General features: G+C 38.8%; 1 protein-coding gene across 2 annotated transcripts in view; it reads left to right on the top strand.

Moving 5' to 3' along the window:
- The first annotated feature begins 629 nt into the window (after positions 1-629).
- Positions 630-16,073, top strand: part of GK (glycerol kinase) — a 36,830-nt gene continuing 21,386 nt past the window's right edge. For both annotated transcript variants that reach the window (XM_040582486.1, XM_040582485.1), the window contains exons 1-9: positions 630-853; positions 8,847-8,920; positions 9,577-9,683; positions 10,248-10,325; positions 11,304-11,383; positions 12,398-12,535; positions 13,024-13,133; positions 13,730-13,796; positions 15,866-15,901. In XM_040582486.1, coding sequence (XP_040438420.1) covers positions 776-853; positions 8,847-8,920; positions 9,577-9,683; positions 10,248-10,325; positions 11,304-11,383; positions 12,398-12,535; positions 13,024-13,133; positions 13,730-13,796; positions 15,866-15,901 — 768 coding nt within the window. In that variant the 5' untranslated portion in view covers positions 630-775. The remainder of the gene's footprint in view (positions 854-8,846; positions 8,921-9,576; positions 9,684-10,247; positions 10,326-11,303; positions 11,384-12,397; positions 12,536-13,023; positions 13,134-13,729; positions 13,797-15,865; positions 15,902-16,073) is intronic.

Here is a 16,073-nt window from a genome sequence, read left to right as displayed (position 1 = left end):
CAATATCATAGCTATAGTGACTCAGTTTTGAACGCCTTATCGGCAATATTCGCTCTGAACAAAAAAGTCTCCAGAGGACATCTCGGCTTGGCGCCTTCCGAGCGCGCACCCTCCGCGGCTGGATCCCGCCTCGCCGCCGGCCGCACCGGGAAAGCCGGCCGGGCCCTCGAGGGGTTTCTTTCAGCTCTCCTCGATTACAAGCGAAACAGGTTTCGCTCCGGGGAACGCCGCCGCAGGACACAGATGACCCCAGACTGGTGCCCCGGGATCTCGTCCAGCAGACTCCCTCCGGTGTCCCGCACAGCCCTCCGAAGACCCTCGCCCCAAAGCGACACGGACCTCCCCCGGGAAACACCTCAGGTTTCCCGCGCCCCCCCCTCAGGCCGACAGCTCCCCTCATGCCAGCAGCTCTCGGGCGGGCGGGGGCGGGGCGGGGCGGGGCGGGGCGGGGCGGGGGAGTGCTGTGCACCACCCACCACGTGACCCCCCCGCCGCGCCCCCGCCGCTGGCCCACTTCCTGCGCCTCCCGGCCCCGCCCCCCTCCCCTCCGCCCCGCCGCGCCCCGAGCGCTGGTTGGCTGCGGGCTGACAATGCGCGCGGCAGCGCCCCCCGCCCCGCCTGCCCCGCCTGCCCCGCCCCCCCGCCGGCTTCACCCGGCAGCCACGCGCCGCTGGCCGCGAGCGGCCGGGGGCAGTGTCAGCGCGGCCGTTAGTCGCTCGCTGAGGGATCGCTGCGGGATCGCTGAGGGGACCCGGCGGGCGGCTAAGCGGGGCTCATGGCCGCGTCGGACCGAATGGTGCTGGGGCCGCTGGTGGGCTCCATCGATCAGGGCACCAGCTCCACTCGCTTCCTGGTGAGCACATCGTGGGGCTTGGGGTGGCCTCTGGCGCTGCGGCGCGCAGGGACGGGCGGCGGCCCCGCGGCCTGAGGGAGCCGCTGCGCCCGCTCCTTCCCTCTCCTGCATCCTTGCGGGGTCCCTCTGGCCTCTGCTGTGCCCTTGGGGAAGGGCAGGGGGGCGGGCCGCGCAGGGCCGTGCTACCGCTGCCCCGGCTGCTGCCTTGGGCCGGCATCCCTCAGCCCCGCGGCGGGCCGGGGCTGCCGCGCCGCCCGGAGAGGCGGGTGCTGGTGGGTACTGGGGTGGCGAGGCCGCCGGCCGGCGGTGTCCCCCCAGCGATCAGACCCCCGTCGCCTTCCCGCCGCGCTGGGGGGCGAGCAGCGCTGCCCGGCCCGCGCAGAACGAAGGGGAGCGGGCCCGGCGGCAGGACCGGCAGTGCCCGTCCGGCCCCAGAGCAAGCCGGGGGGCGGCTGCTGCTTGAGGGGGCTGCAAAATCCTGCTCCTTCGGGCAGGCTGTATTTTAAATCTGTCGGATATCTCGCCCTGAACGGAATCAAGTGGGCGCAGTGCTCAGGCACGGGAGGAACAGATCCCTGTGAATTCAGTGGCTGTGGTTAGGTAGTGTTCAGACAATGCAATGACTGCTGTGTTTCCCTCTAAAACCTACTTGGGCCTGTTGGAAGGACTGCTGCAGTTCTGGAGGCTACATCCCAAATTGTCAGTGCATCCCGTGCACTTGCACACAATTTCAGGTGACAGGACTAAAGATGGGCTTGTTTAAATGCTAGAGGAAGATTGTTTAAGGATGGGGCAATGACTATGTTAATCATATATATATGCCTTTTAGTTTAAGGATCTAGTTATTTCCATATTATGCAGTAGACAGTAACTAATGTTGTTATTATATATGAAACTTACTATGTAAACTTCCTGCTTGCAAATCTCTCCAAATGTCCAGTCGCCTAGTCAGTAAGTCATGGTAATTTGGTTTAGATCCCAGTGACGCTTTCCATCATGGAAGTGGAATAATGACTAAATACAAAAAATGTTGTCAAATATACAGTGTTGAACTGGGAAGATAAATGTTTTGGCTTTTTTTTTTTCTTTTTTCCCTTTTTTCTTTTTTTCCCGTTTTTCTTTTCCCTTTTTTCCTTTTTTCTTTTTTCCCTTTTTTCCTTTTTTCTTTCTCCTTTTTCCTTTTTTCTTTCTCCTTTTTTTCTTTTCCCTTTTCCTTTGCTTTCCTTTTTTTTTTTTTTAATGGATCCCCCATGTGGAATGTTCTTTCATGAAGCAGGAGACTAGAATATCTTCTTGACATGTGTTACCATTATTACTCAATATCACGACCTTCATGGGATTGTCAAATGACAAAACCCAGATCTGGGGGTGGAGAGAAACTTCAAACTGACAAATGACACCACCGGACTATCTTGAATGCCAGTCAGGAGTCCATTTCAGAAAAGCATTTGGAGAAGTTCCCTGTAACACCTGAAGATTAATTCTGTCTGCTTTACGTGTATACCAAGTTACCTTTTTTCTTAGCCTAAAAGGATAAGACTAGTAGAACTAAAAGAGACACTGAAGGATTTAAATTTATATTCAAGCTCTTTTTACAGGTATTTTTACAAGTTCTTCTGACAAGGAATTTCTTATACCAGATGCATTCATCAATGGCTTGTATACAGTCAGGGTTTTTTCCTGTCTACATGAGATATGTTTCCTCTGAGGATTCAGGTGCTTACACAAATAAATAAGAGGCCATAATTCTTTCCTTATTTTTTTTTAAAAAGTATATTATGTCTGTCATTCTTCAGTTCTTGTATCCATCTCATTTTCTCTTAATTAATTTCAAAATACAGTGCTGGCCAACACTTGGCAGTTGATCAAACTAGTATGATAATAAAGTTATGTGGATTTGAGAAAAAAAGATACATCACTGAACTGAATCAGAACATGGGGTGGGGGGAGGAAAAGGGCAAAGTGTGTAGGAATCTACTACAAGTTGCATCAGTTGCACAGATGATAGCACATATATCTGGAGAATTCTGTGCTGGAAAGAAATTGCTGCAGTTAGAAGGGAGATTTTTGCTTTGAATTATTTTAAGCCAAAATGTGACGTGGTGTTCTTTTTGCCTGAGTTGTTTCCCTGTCTCTCTTACTATCTCTCCGTCTTTTACTGTCTTAGTTGTTTTGCATACCTTTCTCATTGATCTCTCTACATTTTTTTTCTTTAGGGCTTCCAACAATTTTAATCTTCACCAAGTCACCAGTCAGAATCAAAGTGTTGGTTACTTTGCACATGTCTGTTCAGTAGTACAGTGCAACTGTTACCTAGTTTTTTAAGATCGAAGACTTAAAATTTTGACTGGGTTAAAGATGTCTGGGTGAAAAACTGGCTTCTCCTTTGCAGCCAAAGGGTGGTGTCGACAGTTCAGTCTAAATTTACAGTTGCAGGTGGCCAATTTACAAGTGATGTTCCACTTGTAAAAGGGCTGATATACTGTAGTATTTTCATCAGCCACCTGGGGGATGGGTTGGAATGCCCTTTCAAGTTTACAGGTGACTATAGACCAGAAGAAGCAGTTGACTGGAATTCCAGTTGGAGAAGGGGCCTGGCAGAAGCTTCATGAAGTTCAACAAAGTTTGGCGTTTGGGACAGAACGCTAAGAAGCAGCTTGTTGAAAAAGGACCCAGATGCCTGCTGGACAGCAAGTTTAATATAAGTAAGCAGCGCGTCCTTGTGGTGAAGATTAACCACATGAAGAAAAGTACAGACTGCAGATCAACAAAAGTGATTATTGCCATCTGCATGGCACGTAAGAGGCAGCATCTGGAACGCTGTGGCTGGTTTTGGCCTCCCCAGAGGAAGAGAGAATCGGAAGAACTGGGGTTTGTCCAACAAATGGTCACTAACATGATCACTGTGCTGTAGCACAAGGCACACGAGGAAAACTTGGGAGATCAGGGGTTGTTTCTTCATAGGGGAGTCTAAGGCAGTGTCTTCAGCTGTCTAACCGCAGTCTGTAGAGAATACAGAGCCAACCTTTTCTCAGACATGCACAGAAAAAGGCAACATGCAGTGAACAGAAGTTGCAGCAAGTGAAGTTTCAAACAGGTGTAAAGAAAAAAATTTTGACTTACGAGGGGCTCCGGATCAGGGATGCAGAAAGCCTGTGGAATTTCCATCCTTGCAGATACTCAACACCTGGATGAGAAAAGGCCTTGACCAAACTGGTCTAACTTTAAATTTAAGCTTACCTGAGCAGTGAGTTGGCCTAGACAACCTCCAGAGATTCCTTTTAGAAATAATTATGCTGTATATAGACACAAGTTTTGAGAGATTCTCTTGCTTACGTGAATGAGACTGTACGAACACAGATAGATGATAAAGAAGCACCAGAATGTAGGTACATTTCTATTACTGTCACTCCTTATTTATCCTTGCCTCTCACACACAATACACATACAGTTTTAGCTTGTGCTGTGGTTTTACCCTCTGGGAACCTTAATTTGGATCTTTGCTAAGCTACTTGCTTTTGCAAAATAAGCTGTAATTATTTTTGAGATCTCAGCTTTCCTGTAAAGTTAGGTTGAACCTGGGTAACAGATTCAGAGTTACCAGGGAGAGTGCAGTGCTTTCAGTACCGGTCCAATTGCCTAAGGCTCATTTTCTGTAAGATATCAAGCAGGAAGATAAATTGAGTAGGCTAAACAAGTGTACCCACGTGAATAAATTCTGGTCTAGATATTTGGCCAAATATTTTCATCAAATACGTGCTTCTCTTGTGTTTGATTTTATTTTTTTCAAGAATCCTATCATAAAAATCAACTGTAACTTCTTTTGCTAAAAGTCTTGGGATCAGAAGCTAATGGCTGGCTGAGCCACTGCCTGATCTCTTGAAAGCTATTTGCGGGGTGAAGTCTTTCTGGCATTCTATCCAGGAACAGCAAGAATCGAAAGTACACATACAGTGTACACATACATGTACAGAACTTCAGGTCCTAGGTTTGTCAGTCAGCCACAGACAATTTTTTTTCCACCTGAGTGGAGTGTTTCTTCCTTCATTTCCCGAAGAAGCATCCCAATAAAGCTATATCACACTGTAAGCATTCTTTTCAGGAAACAAAACCTGGTTTTAGATAAGGAAAAACTTGGTGTACCCATTGAGCTTACCCTTCAGTGGGGAATCTATTTCACTCTTCCACTGAGGTAACATGACCTTTTGGGAAAAAGCAAAACTTGATTGTATAGTTAACAAGAAGGGTTGAAAATATTTCGAATACTTCAGTTTTTCCCTAAGTATTAGTTTTTATCACTTAAAATGTATTGCAATTTTACTTTTTATTTCCATAATCATAAGCGCCTCCTTGAGGGGGGGAGGGAGGTGTGTTCATTAGGAGCCTTCCAAGCAAGATAATTTCTAGGAGACTTGTTAAACTGTACGTACGTACACAAATTCTGATTGCCTGATAATTCCAGTTAAATGCTAAAGGTGGAGTTACGTTTGTCTGTCATCCTTCCCCCAGCTGGGTTGATTTCAGTGCGTTTTCAGAACTCCAGCTCTGAGCTTGCTTGCCTGCAAAGCTGTAACATTTCTAGCTTCACAGGAGCTCATGAAAGTATAGCATAAACTAACAGAAGTAGCATTTCTGCAGGCAGTTACCTGGCAAAGCATGGAAAGTTACTTCTAAAATCTGTCTTCATTATTGTAATTTCAGCTGTGCAGCTTCTTGCATCACTTCCCTGAGCCTCATGTTTCTGTTTGTCTTATTTCTTTTCATTCTTTGAAAATTGTTACAGCTGATTGATCTGAATTCTTTTCCACTAAGGTCATAAAGACTTGGTGTAATACCATGCAACTGTTTGCACCCCTTCATATGATGTCATGTGTTACACTAGAGACCCTATAAAGAGCTCAAATTCAGTGATCAGCCCAGTGCTTGTGTGCTTGCTTACAGACAGCATAGCTAAGTAGGTCTTTCTTCTCTCCTTCACTCTTGAGATTCAATGCTCAAGCTCTAATTCTTTGTATGATAATTTGTTGGGAGTGGAAGGAGGGTGTTTTTTATTTATTTTCTTTACTCTGTCACCCAAGAATTCAGTACATATCTGGTGGTTTTCAGTCTTTGCGGATAGCTCTGCATGTCCGAATAACCTAGGCAATTATTTTGTGAGTACTGCTCATAAAATGAGGGCAAAACTGACTTTGACTTCCATCCCCCCTACAAAAAGTGAGAGATCAGTACCATAAACTGGAACCAATTCTTAATGGATATGAAAGGAAAGAAAGCACTGACAGAAATACACCTCAAACTTGTTTCAACAGGAATGTATTGACCTTACCTGAATTACTCATTGTCACCTCTTTCTCTCTCTTACCACTGTCAGAGAGAAACAATTGTTTAGGGTTTTGGGTTTTTTTTGGCATCAGGGCTATGGTTGGTTTGTTGTTGGTTGGTTGTTTTTTTTTTAGAGGGGGGGCAGGCAGGGGACGGGGACTTGGGCAGGGAAGGAGGGCAGGTCGCATTCTATTTATTCCCTACTTTGTTTATCGTCTTCTAGGTTTAATTGTAATGACTCATTTATGTTTGGCATTCTTTTGTGTATCAGAATTCTGTTTATCAGTGTAGAACATGGTATTGTTCCCAGTGAAAGGTTTTAATCCCTTGCTTTGAGGTACAGGGAATGTCTGATGCTTTTGTTGAGGATGTCAGAAGCTTGCAGTTTTGTTCCTGATGGATTAGGAAAGCATGTTTACCTAGTTCTTCTCGATGGGCATGAAAAAAATTATGCATTTATAGTGTTATTGCTTCAGTTGATAATTTATTGCTGTTTGAGCAGCTTGCTTAGAAGGAAGCAAAACACTTGCGGGTTTTTTTATTTTATTCTATTTTTATATTTTTATATGTAAATATATATATTTATTTTTATTTTAGAGCAGGCCACACACTCCAGGTTCAATGAATGACCTTGTCTAATTGAATCTGTATTTATTTCCTGCTAACAGTAGGAATCTTTATGTACTGCCTTCTGTTTCAAGGAATACTGAATGATTAGTGGTGAATGATTACTGAACGATATTTGACATTGCTAGTAGAGCAGATACATACAGGTTCAATAAAAAGTCTTTTGCTATCTTTATTATAAAAACTTAGTAAATGTTACTATGCTTTAGGCAGAGAAGCAGTTTCAAGTAAAAAATTTTTCTGCATACATGCAAAACCTTATCTCTCCTACTAACTATGTTGCACAGTGTTTTAAGACCTGTATCCCATTATACTAATTCCTTCCAAACACCTAAGTACTGACAGAGCTTACCCTTTTGTTAGGATATCTTCGTGTCAAGCCTGAGGTGTAGATTAAATTTGTACAAGTAAATATGGTAAAAAGAATAGTGGTGCTTTTTCTATCTAATCTTTCCAACTGACAACAGAAAAGGACAAACTAGTACCTTTTAAAAACTTGTCTTTTTGGCAGTGGAGGGGAAAAAGTAAGTTTTTAGTATTTTCCAGAGAGGTTGTAGTCTTTCCATCCTTGGAGGTTTTCAATACCTGCCTAGAAAAAATCCTTGAGCAACCTGGTCTGATCTCACAGCTGACCCTGCTTTGAGCAGGAGGTTGTACTAGAGATCTCTCAAGGTCCCTTTCAGCCTGAATTATTCTATGATTCTAATATATATATAGAATGTTTCTAGTCATCAAAGTTTCACTCTAAAGATAACACTTCAAAGTTTCAAAGAAACTGGAGAATTGGAACTTTCATCTGCACTTTGTCAGAATTGTTCTAATAGTTTCAGAGTAAACTGTACTATCTAAATGAAATCAAGAGTTTATGGATTAAAAGCTTTAAGAGAAAGTCTTAGAATTTGTGGAATGAGAGGAGAGCATTACCAAGGAAGTCTAGAAAAACTTCAGTTATATCCCACAGAGTGGATGGGTATAACTGAGTTTTGTACCTTAGCGCGAGTGGTTTCTAAAGCCAACCCTCCTCTGCTTGCCATAAAAAAGACAGGATGGTGTGCCACTGGCATGTTTTGCAGTTCACCTGAAGCTGCTGTTAGATTTTACTTTCTAGGTCCCTGAGTGTTCTTCAAAAGATTCTGCATGATGCTAGTGAGCAAGAGCTGTTCTCACAGGAACTTCATCATTGCCCAGTCAGTTATGCTGGTTTACTCATGGTACAGTGAAGTTGGATGTTTTATTGGGTGTCATCTTAGCTTGGCCACAGTAGATTACTTTTGGAAACAGGCCACTGATGGTTAATTAAGACTGTTGTGTATTCTAGCTGAGCTTTTACTGCAAGGCAGAGCCTCTAACTTGTGATGCCTTAAGAACAGCCATTAGTATAGTCCTCAGGATTCTCTGCTGTTTTTTATTGCAATGTATTCAAATCTAAGTCGCTTCTGCATTTTCTTCTTTTCTAATGTATTGTGTTGCTGCAGTGACATTCTTTTATTGTCAGATAGTTCACAAGCTCTGTATTTGTAGTTTGTTTTGAAATAAATTGGATTCTGCCTAGGTGCTTTTTCTTTCTTCAGTTTGGTCCCTTTTGTCATTTTGAATCTACATGTGATTGCCTGTCTCTTAAAATCACTCTTCCTAAATGTGAGCTAACCCAAGAAAAGGCATAGTTCTGGCATTGGAGTATCAGTGCAGAAACTAAAGAAATGTTATTATGACTAGCAGTGGGTGTTTTACTGGGAGGTGTGTTCTAAAATACATCATCAGTTTAATTTCCACAACCTCTACAAGAAAAAAATACGGTTCTTTCCCAATCCATCAAGAAAAAACAGCAGTTATAATGGACAGCAAAGCTTACTAAAATATTCTTTGCTTACCTTAATTACAAAAATCATCTATCTGAACCCAGGTTATATGCATATTTGGGTTGATAATAGACAATTACTATCAATTATCACAGCACTGTATTTATTCAAAAGAATAAATGTTCATTTATTGTTGTTTAAACTTCTGTGTTCATAGGAAATCCTGTCATGTAATTTATTTGCAGGTTTTTAATGCAAAAACAGCAGAGCTCTTGAGTCACCATCAAGTTGAGATACAGCAGAAATTCCCTAAAGAAGGGTATGAATTTTCGGTGTTTTTTTATTTGTGTACATATTGGTAAAGCTTATGTATATTTATCGATGAATGATCAAAAGTGAAGTTGATTAATAATCATTAAGAACATAGTATCTGCTATAAAAGACTGTAGTCGGAAAAGTGGCTTAAAAAACTCACATTGGGTGTCTGGCATGTGCTCTGATTTAAGTAAACTAAAAATACTTAGAATTTTGCTCTGACCACTCATTAACACATTTAAAATTTAAACTTTAAAGTTTAAATGACACTTAAAGTCTTTTTTAAAGTGGTAAAGCTGGTCATTTTTACAGTTTAATAGTAGTCTTCAGTTTAGTCCATAGAAATTGATTAGTTTGTTCTCTGAGGTGGTTTTTTTTGTTTGTTCTTAACTGACCTGCCATTTGCTGCCAAAGCCCTCTGTATACAATAAAACAAAGCAAAATTCTTTGTTTTCTGCAGATGGTTTTGTTGTGAAAATACAACTTACTCTTTTAAAAGGGTTTGAAGTTCATTGCACAATTTCCAGATATGTAAAACATACTTTGTAGTTAATGTTTGTGTCAAAATGCTTAGCTGTTTTTTCAGACTATAATTTCTATTTTTCCCCCTAAATGTAATTTTTTGTCTTTTTATTAACTGGTGTTTACTTTTTGTTAAAGGTGGGTGGAACAAGATCCAAAGGAAATACTAAAGTCTGTCCATGAATGTGTGGAGAGGACCTGTGAGAAACTGCAACAACTGAACATAGACATCACTAACATAAGAGGTATTCCTTACTTAAGGGTAACTGAGGGCTTTAACATACTCATGGTTGAGCAAGTCAAATTCTCTAGTTTTTAAGTCAATAAATAGAAAGGTGGCAGCATGTGCTGACCTCAGAGAAAAGCTAAATTGGCATTGAGAGCAGTTTGGTTGAAGCAATGTGAAAGCAAATCCTTTGTGTAGATTAGCAATGCAGAATCTACAAAGTAGACTTAATCTAATCTTGCAAAATCACAGAGACAAGTGATGAATTAAGAGATTCTGAAATTTAAATTGGGATTTATTGGGAAAAGCTAGTTTCCCTGTCAGTGCTTGTGTTGTCTCAATTTGTAGCAAAAAAAAAATTTAGAGCACCTAAGTTAAGCAGCAAATGTTGAATGATGAGCTTTTAGAAGTAGCATTTCTAAATTGTAACATGAAAAAGTTGGAATCTTTTTATTTCCCATTTACTTTCCTCTTCTCCTTACCTGTTCCTCCCTCCTTTCCACCTTTCCTTTCCCTCCCTCACTCCCCAAAAGGGGAAAACAAACCTTCTGAAAAGGATACTTCTTTCTATTTTGTCCTGAAGCCATTGGAGTCAGCAATCAGAGAGAAACAACAGTGGTTTGGGACAAGACAACTGGAGAACCTCTTTATAATGCTATTGGTAACTACTATGCTTTCTGAATATGTAAAATCATAAAATGAGCATGTTGTAGAAAAATGCTTTCCTAGTTTTCTGTGCAGATCTCATTGTGGCCTTGCCTCTTCACTTCCTTGATTTTTTGATACCTGTGTCATAAGCTCTGTGTTTATATATACCAGTGCAACTAAGAAAAACCTACTCTGTTAAAATTATTGCTTAATAAATCACTTAATGGCTTTTAATAAAAAAAAAAAAGTTCCTGAGGGGTTTTGTACATCCCTGACATGTAATGAAGCTTTTACTTGCAGCCCAATCACTTCCTCCTAAATTAAAAAGCCTACTAAATTTTCAGAATGCTTTTGATTTAACTTTAAAGGAAAAGTATTTCCAGTAGGTTTAAATATTGTTTTGGATCTTAATTTTTAACCTAACTTAGTTTTTCAGATCATGTCAGCTGAGAAATGGTAATTGCATAGATTTACTCTTTTAAGTCATGTCAAGTCCCAGATTTAGTTTAGCTTAGTATCACTGAAAAATCAGGACTCTTCTATATTCAAATATATGTTAACAGCTTTATCTTAAGCCTGCTTGTACCTTGATAACTCTGACATAGCACTTCAGTTCAAAGTTTTCATAGGAATAGTAAATAATCAACCTGCTATTTGTTTTAACCTCTTAGTTTAATGACAGTCATCCACTGTAAACAAAGTAGTATTTTGCTTATGCTGTGATTGAGAAAAGTATATATCCTGTTATGTGGAAAATCCTGTTTGATTTTTCATACCATTTGTTCTTCTAAATCAGTTTATCTAACCATTTTTAATTTTTACAACAGTGCATTTAAAATACAAAGGCAATACAATATTCTTTCAGCTACATGAAAAGCTAAAAATAAAGACAGGAATTTACTGACAAGAGTTCTAGTTTTGTAGAAGCAGCTTCTACATGTTACTTTTTGTGTATTAAATTAGTTGATCACTTAATTATTTGTGGTTTTAGTGTGGCTTGACCTTAGAACCCAGTCAACAGTTGAACGGCTTCTTAAAAGAATTCCAGGGAAAAATAAAGCCTTTTTTAAGGTAAGAGATTTTGCAAAGCATTTAAATAGTATCTGAACTTTAATGTTCTGGAGATGCGTGCTTAAAATTCCTCAAAACAAAGTAAGTCAGTTGTAGCTTCTAGTCCCTTCTTACCTTGTCAAATAATAAAAAATTTGCTTAATACTACACACCAATCTGAGGCTGCAAAATGTTTATTTTCCTCAAAATAAGTGGTTAACACTCCTTACTTACCTCACTGGAGAAGTTAAACAAGTAATTGCTAGTGAGACTTAATCATGTGCTACCTATCCAATGAGAGGTAAAGATCACACACAAAAATCAAGAGCAAGTAGAAAAAAAACTACTTGGAAAATAATTCATTGATGTGAATTTTTTTACCCTTTCTCATCTTATGCCTATTCTCATCTTAATATTGAAATTAATTGTAAGCATTCTGAGAATTGGAAAGATAGTTTATAAAGAGCAAATTACTTCTTTTTTTAATATGGGTATATATAACAATTTGGAAAGTAAATGCTTGCAAAAAGGTGTCGTAATTCTTTGATTTTTATTTTCCTTGATTGACTGGATAAATATATATTTTATATATTATATATATTTTCTTATAGACAGGAAATGGATGTCAAAAAGCATATAAACTTACTTGATTTTTCAGTTCTAGTGGAATACAAATTCCATCTTTCCTGTGTCATGCTGCTCATTTTCGTTGTTGACCCTTGCTGTCTAGTCCTACAGAGATAACCTAGATAAGACAGGACTTCGGCAAACAGCTATTTCCACATAAATGGTCAATTGAACTGCAGTTACATCAGCTTTGATCTTTGTCCATTAATGCACTGGTCGTTTGGTTTTGGTATTTTCAGACTTGTGTATTGTGTGCTTAGTACTTATTTAAATAAGATTGTGTAATTTCTCTGAGTTTTGTGTCTGCGTTTTTTTACTTACTATGACCATTTTTCTATGTAACTACAGTATTCATGGAAAAGATACTTTAATAGTGTTTAATTACTTTTTTTAAAATTTATTTTACAGTTTAGGACTGGTCTTCCACTTAGCACTTATTTTAGTGCAGTGAAACTTCGGTGGCTTTTGGATAATGTGGAGGAGATTAAGCAAGCAGTTGATGATGGAAGAGCTATGTTTGGCACTATTGATTCATGGCTTATATGGGTATGTATTTGTGAGTTTATTATCACTCTTTTTAAAATGAATGGCCATATCCTGCAAATTTCTGTGCAAAGTACTGTGTGACACATGATGCCTCCTGATCACACAGTGATGAGAGTACAAGGAACTAAAGAAATTCCATTAAAATTCCTTACAAGATGAACTTTCATTGACCCTGTATCACTGTATTTTTTTTATGCTTATGTGTAGTTTACCATTAATAGGTTGCTGTAAAATTTTGCTCATGCTTTGGAAAAATCTTGGGCTTTAGAAAGGTGTCTTAGCCACCTTCGCAATAAAAGAATCCATGTTGTACCTTTATTTTCTGTTTCATGCCTTTTTCCCACTATTAACAGGTCTTCCTCTTTAGTTGTAGAAATGTCAGAGTTCTCACTCCCAAGCTCAAAACTTTTTGAATTTAGAAATTTTTTTTGTAATTTGTTGAAGTAAACCTGTATCTTTTCTTGGCAAATAATAATTTTTTTGTTCAGAGTTTGACAGGTGGAAAGAATGGAGGCGTTCACTGTACAGACGTAACCAATGCCAGTAGAACAATGTTGTTCAACATTCATTCCTTGGAATGGGATCCTGAGCTCTGCCAGTAAGCTCAGTTTTTCAGTAATACTGTTATTTAAACGGATTCTATACATTATGTGTGAAGAAAGCATTTAATAGCAAGAATCTTTTACCTAGACTTCGATCAGCAATTACTGTTCTATTTACTGTTACCATTGGTAATTAAGATTCATTGCTCTCCAGATGTCCAAATTACAGCTGTCTAGATTAATTAAAAGTAGCAGATTTGTTCTCTAGCTGGAAGACTGGTTCATGGAAACGGTGATAGTTAATACTTTCTTTATTCCTTAACCAAATTTGTAAGACAATTACAATGACAGTGTCTCTATTTTAAGTTTAAATTTATTAGCAACAATTATTATAAAGATATTGTTGGAAGAGGAATGACTTCCCACGTAGAAGAGTTGGATATGTCTTCAAAATACTCGAATGCTTTACTCCATAATTCAGTGTCATGTACTGTAAAAAGTGGAAGAACACAGTGATGGATTAAACCATAGAAATCAAAAGTTCCTTTTATAGTGTTTTTTTTCTTTATAGCTTAAACTTATTTAAGAAAACAAAAGTGAAATGCTTTCTGATTTAGCACTGACCATATATATTATTTTGTATTGTGTTCAGGTTCTTTGACATTCCTATGGAAATACTCCCAAAAGTACGAAGCTCCTCTGAGATTTATGGCCTGATGGTATGTTTACTTGTGTATGTATGAAGTTAATCTTGTAAAAATGTAACTATACCAATATAGATTTGACAGAATTGCCATAGATTAAGACTAACAGCTTTTTTTAGACCAATATTTTTTTACTTATGTTTAGTATGTCATTATCTACTGTTGTATAATATTATATGAAGTTGAATATTTGTTGTTTTCTCTTTTAAGTGTCAAACACACAAACAAGATGGGAGAGGTTTTTGATAAGGATAAAAATTTGATTTTTATTACAGTCACTTACTGATTTAGAAACTAGTCATCAGAATGCAATGTATAATCAGTAGATAAAAAGATTGAGACGGCTGTTACTTTTTTTACTTCTTGTACAACTGAAAAGAAGAGATGAAAGTCGCTGTGGAAGTCTTCATGATCTAAGAAGACTGGACAAGATGTGTAATGTCTTATTTCCAAATAACTGAAGGCAAGATCAGTCAGTTTCTGTGAAATGGAAAATCATAAGTGACACCTTAGATTGCCTGCTTTTTGAAAAATACATTTCTCTTGCCCTCTATATTTCCATAACACTCAGTAAAAAAAAATATTTTGGAATAATTGTGATGTCTTTTTAATCACACTGCTCCCAGTGCAACTGTGAATATTACTTAGGACTAAATCATTAATTGTTGTCATGAGGCTGAGGTTTCAAGTTTACTTTGATGCAGTACCAACTTTTCTGATACAGTGGCATCTAATTTATTAGCTTCAGAATCAGATAAACTGGATGTTGTAATTTTGCATTCTTTTCCCTCATAGTTTGCTCTGTTTACTAAGAACACACAGGCATTTTGTGATTAAGACAAGTTATGTGATTTTTATTTAAAATGTAGCTTAACTTGCCTGAAATGTAAGTATTTTTGCTGTTCTGTTAATGGAGATGCCACTCATTGTGAAAGTCATTGCTGACTTTCATTAATGTGCTGGTCAGATGACAGTGAGTTGTATTAAGCTGAATGAGTGAGGTAAATGGAAAAAGAGACTACCTAGCAACTGAAACAGAATAGCTGGTCGCTTTAAATCAACTTCTGTTTCTCTTCCCCTATCCTTTTCTTTTTCTTCGTTTTGCTGGCTGTAGAAAATCTGTCCTAGCCTGGTGAGTAAGAGGCTTCCATTAGGCTGACCACCTATATCTTATCCATTCTGTTCAGATGCTGTACATTTCCATTGGTTTAAGGATTAGCAAAAGCACACTTTCTAGACTGATAAATTGAGTCGACATTTCCAAATACGAGATACTACAATTAGAGTTCATGCCAAAGGTGTTTCTAAAATGTAATCTTGATGTATGTGTTTGCCGTAATTTGCAAGCTGTTGAGTGTTTCTTTTTATAGTGAAGTGAAAAAAACCAGCTACTGGCTAGTAAACATTAGCTGTTTCATTTTATAAATGAGAAAATCAAGCCATTCTGTCTACAAATATTCATTCAATTATAGTGAAACACAAAATCCATGCATTTATAAATTGAATTACCTTAAATCCAGTTAATTAAAATGAGCGTTAAAGAAAAAAGTATTCAAATCAGAAATGCATTTGCATGGCTTCACTGAAAATGCATTTTCACAATTGCACAAAGAAACAACTTAAATAAAGAAGTGTAAATTTCTTACGATACCTGTTGCAACTGAAACACTACATGAGACTTAAAATGCTGTATCTTAAAAATGAGGCATCTGTCTTTGCTTATTGTGTCATCACTCTCACCTTTTTTCTAGTCACTTCACCGTTTTGCACTTTTGCTTTTCATGCTTTACACTGACTGCACAGATTACACTGAACCTAATATTCTGTGCACTATGATTTAATCAAAATTTATGTTAAGAACTGCTGAGGTGACATAAAGTACACCTGTAAGTTTCCTGCTATTTTAAGTAGTTTAGGCATAAGCTGCTTTAAGCTGAAGTCCAGCGTACACCTCAACGGAACCATGTTGCTTTTGTGATGCTTGTTTTCCTTTGAGCATTATAAGTTTAGCTTCTTTTTCATTGCCTTAAATTGTAGTCATGGAAAGCTAATTTGGAGCTTTTCTTTCTCTTCTTGCAAATCAGAAATCTGGAGCTTTGACAGGTGTACCAATTTCCGGGGTAAGTCCTACTCCAACTCTGATTCTGTCATGAGAACTTGATAATGCATGAACAGTGGGAAAAGCTTTAACATGGGTGAATCCTGCTACAAACTGAGTTGATGGTTTTTTACTTCATGTTAAACATGAAGTAAACTTTTGAAGTTGAATTATTAATTGACTAGATTCTTCAT

The sequence above is a fragment of the Falco naumanni genome, chromosome 2 (genome assembly GCF_017639655.2).
Source record: "Falco naumanni isolate bFalNau1 chromosome 2, bFalNau1.pat, whole genome shotgun sequence".
Lineage (NCBI taxonomy): Eukaryota > Metazoa > Chordata > Aves > Falconiformes > Falconidae > Falco > Falco naumanni.
The sequence above is the reverse complement of the archived record's forward strand: the minus strand, read 5'-3'. Positions and strand labels throughout refer to the sequence as shown.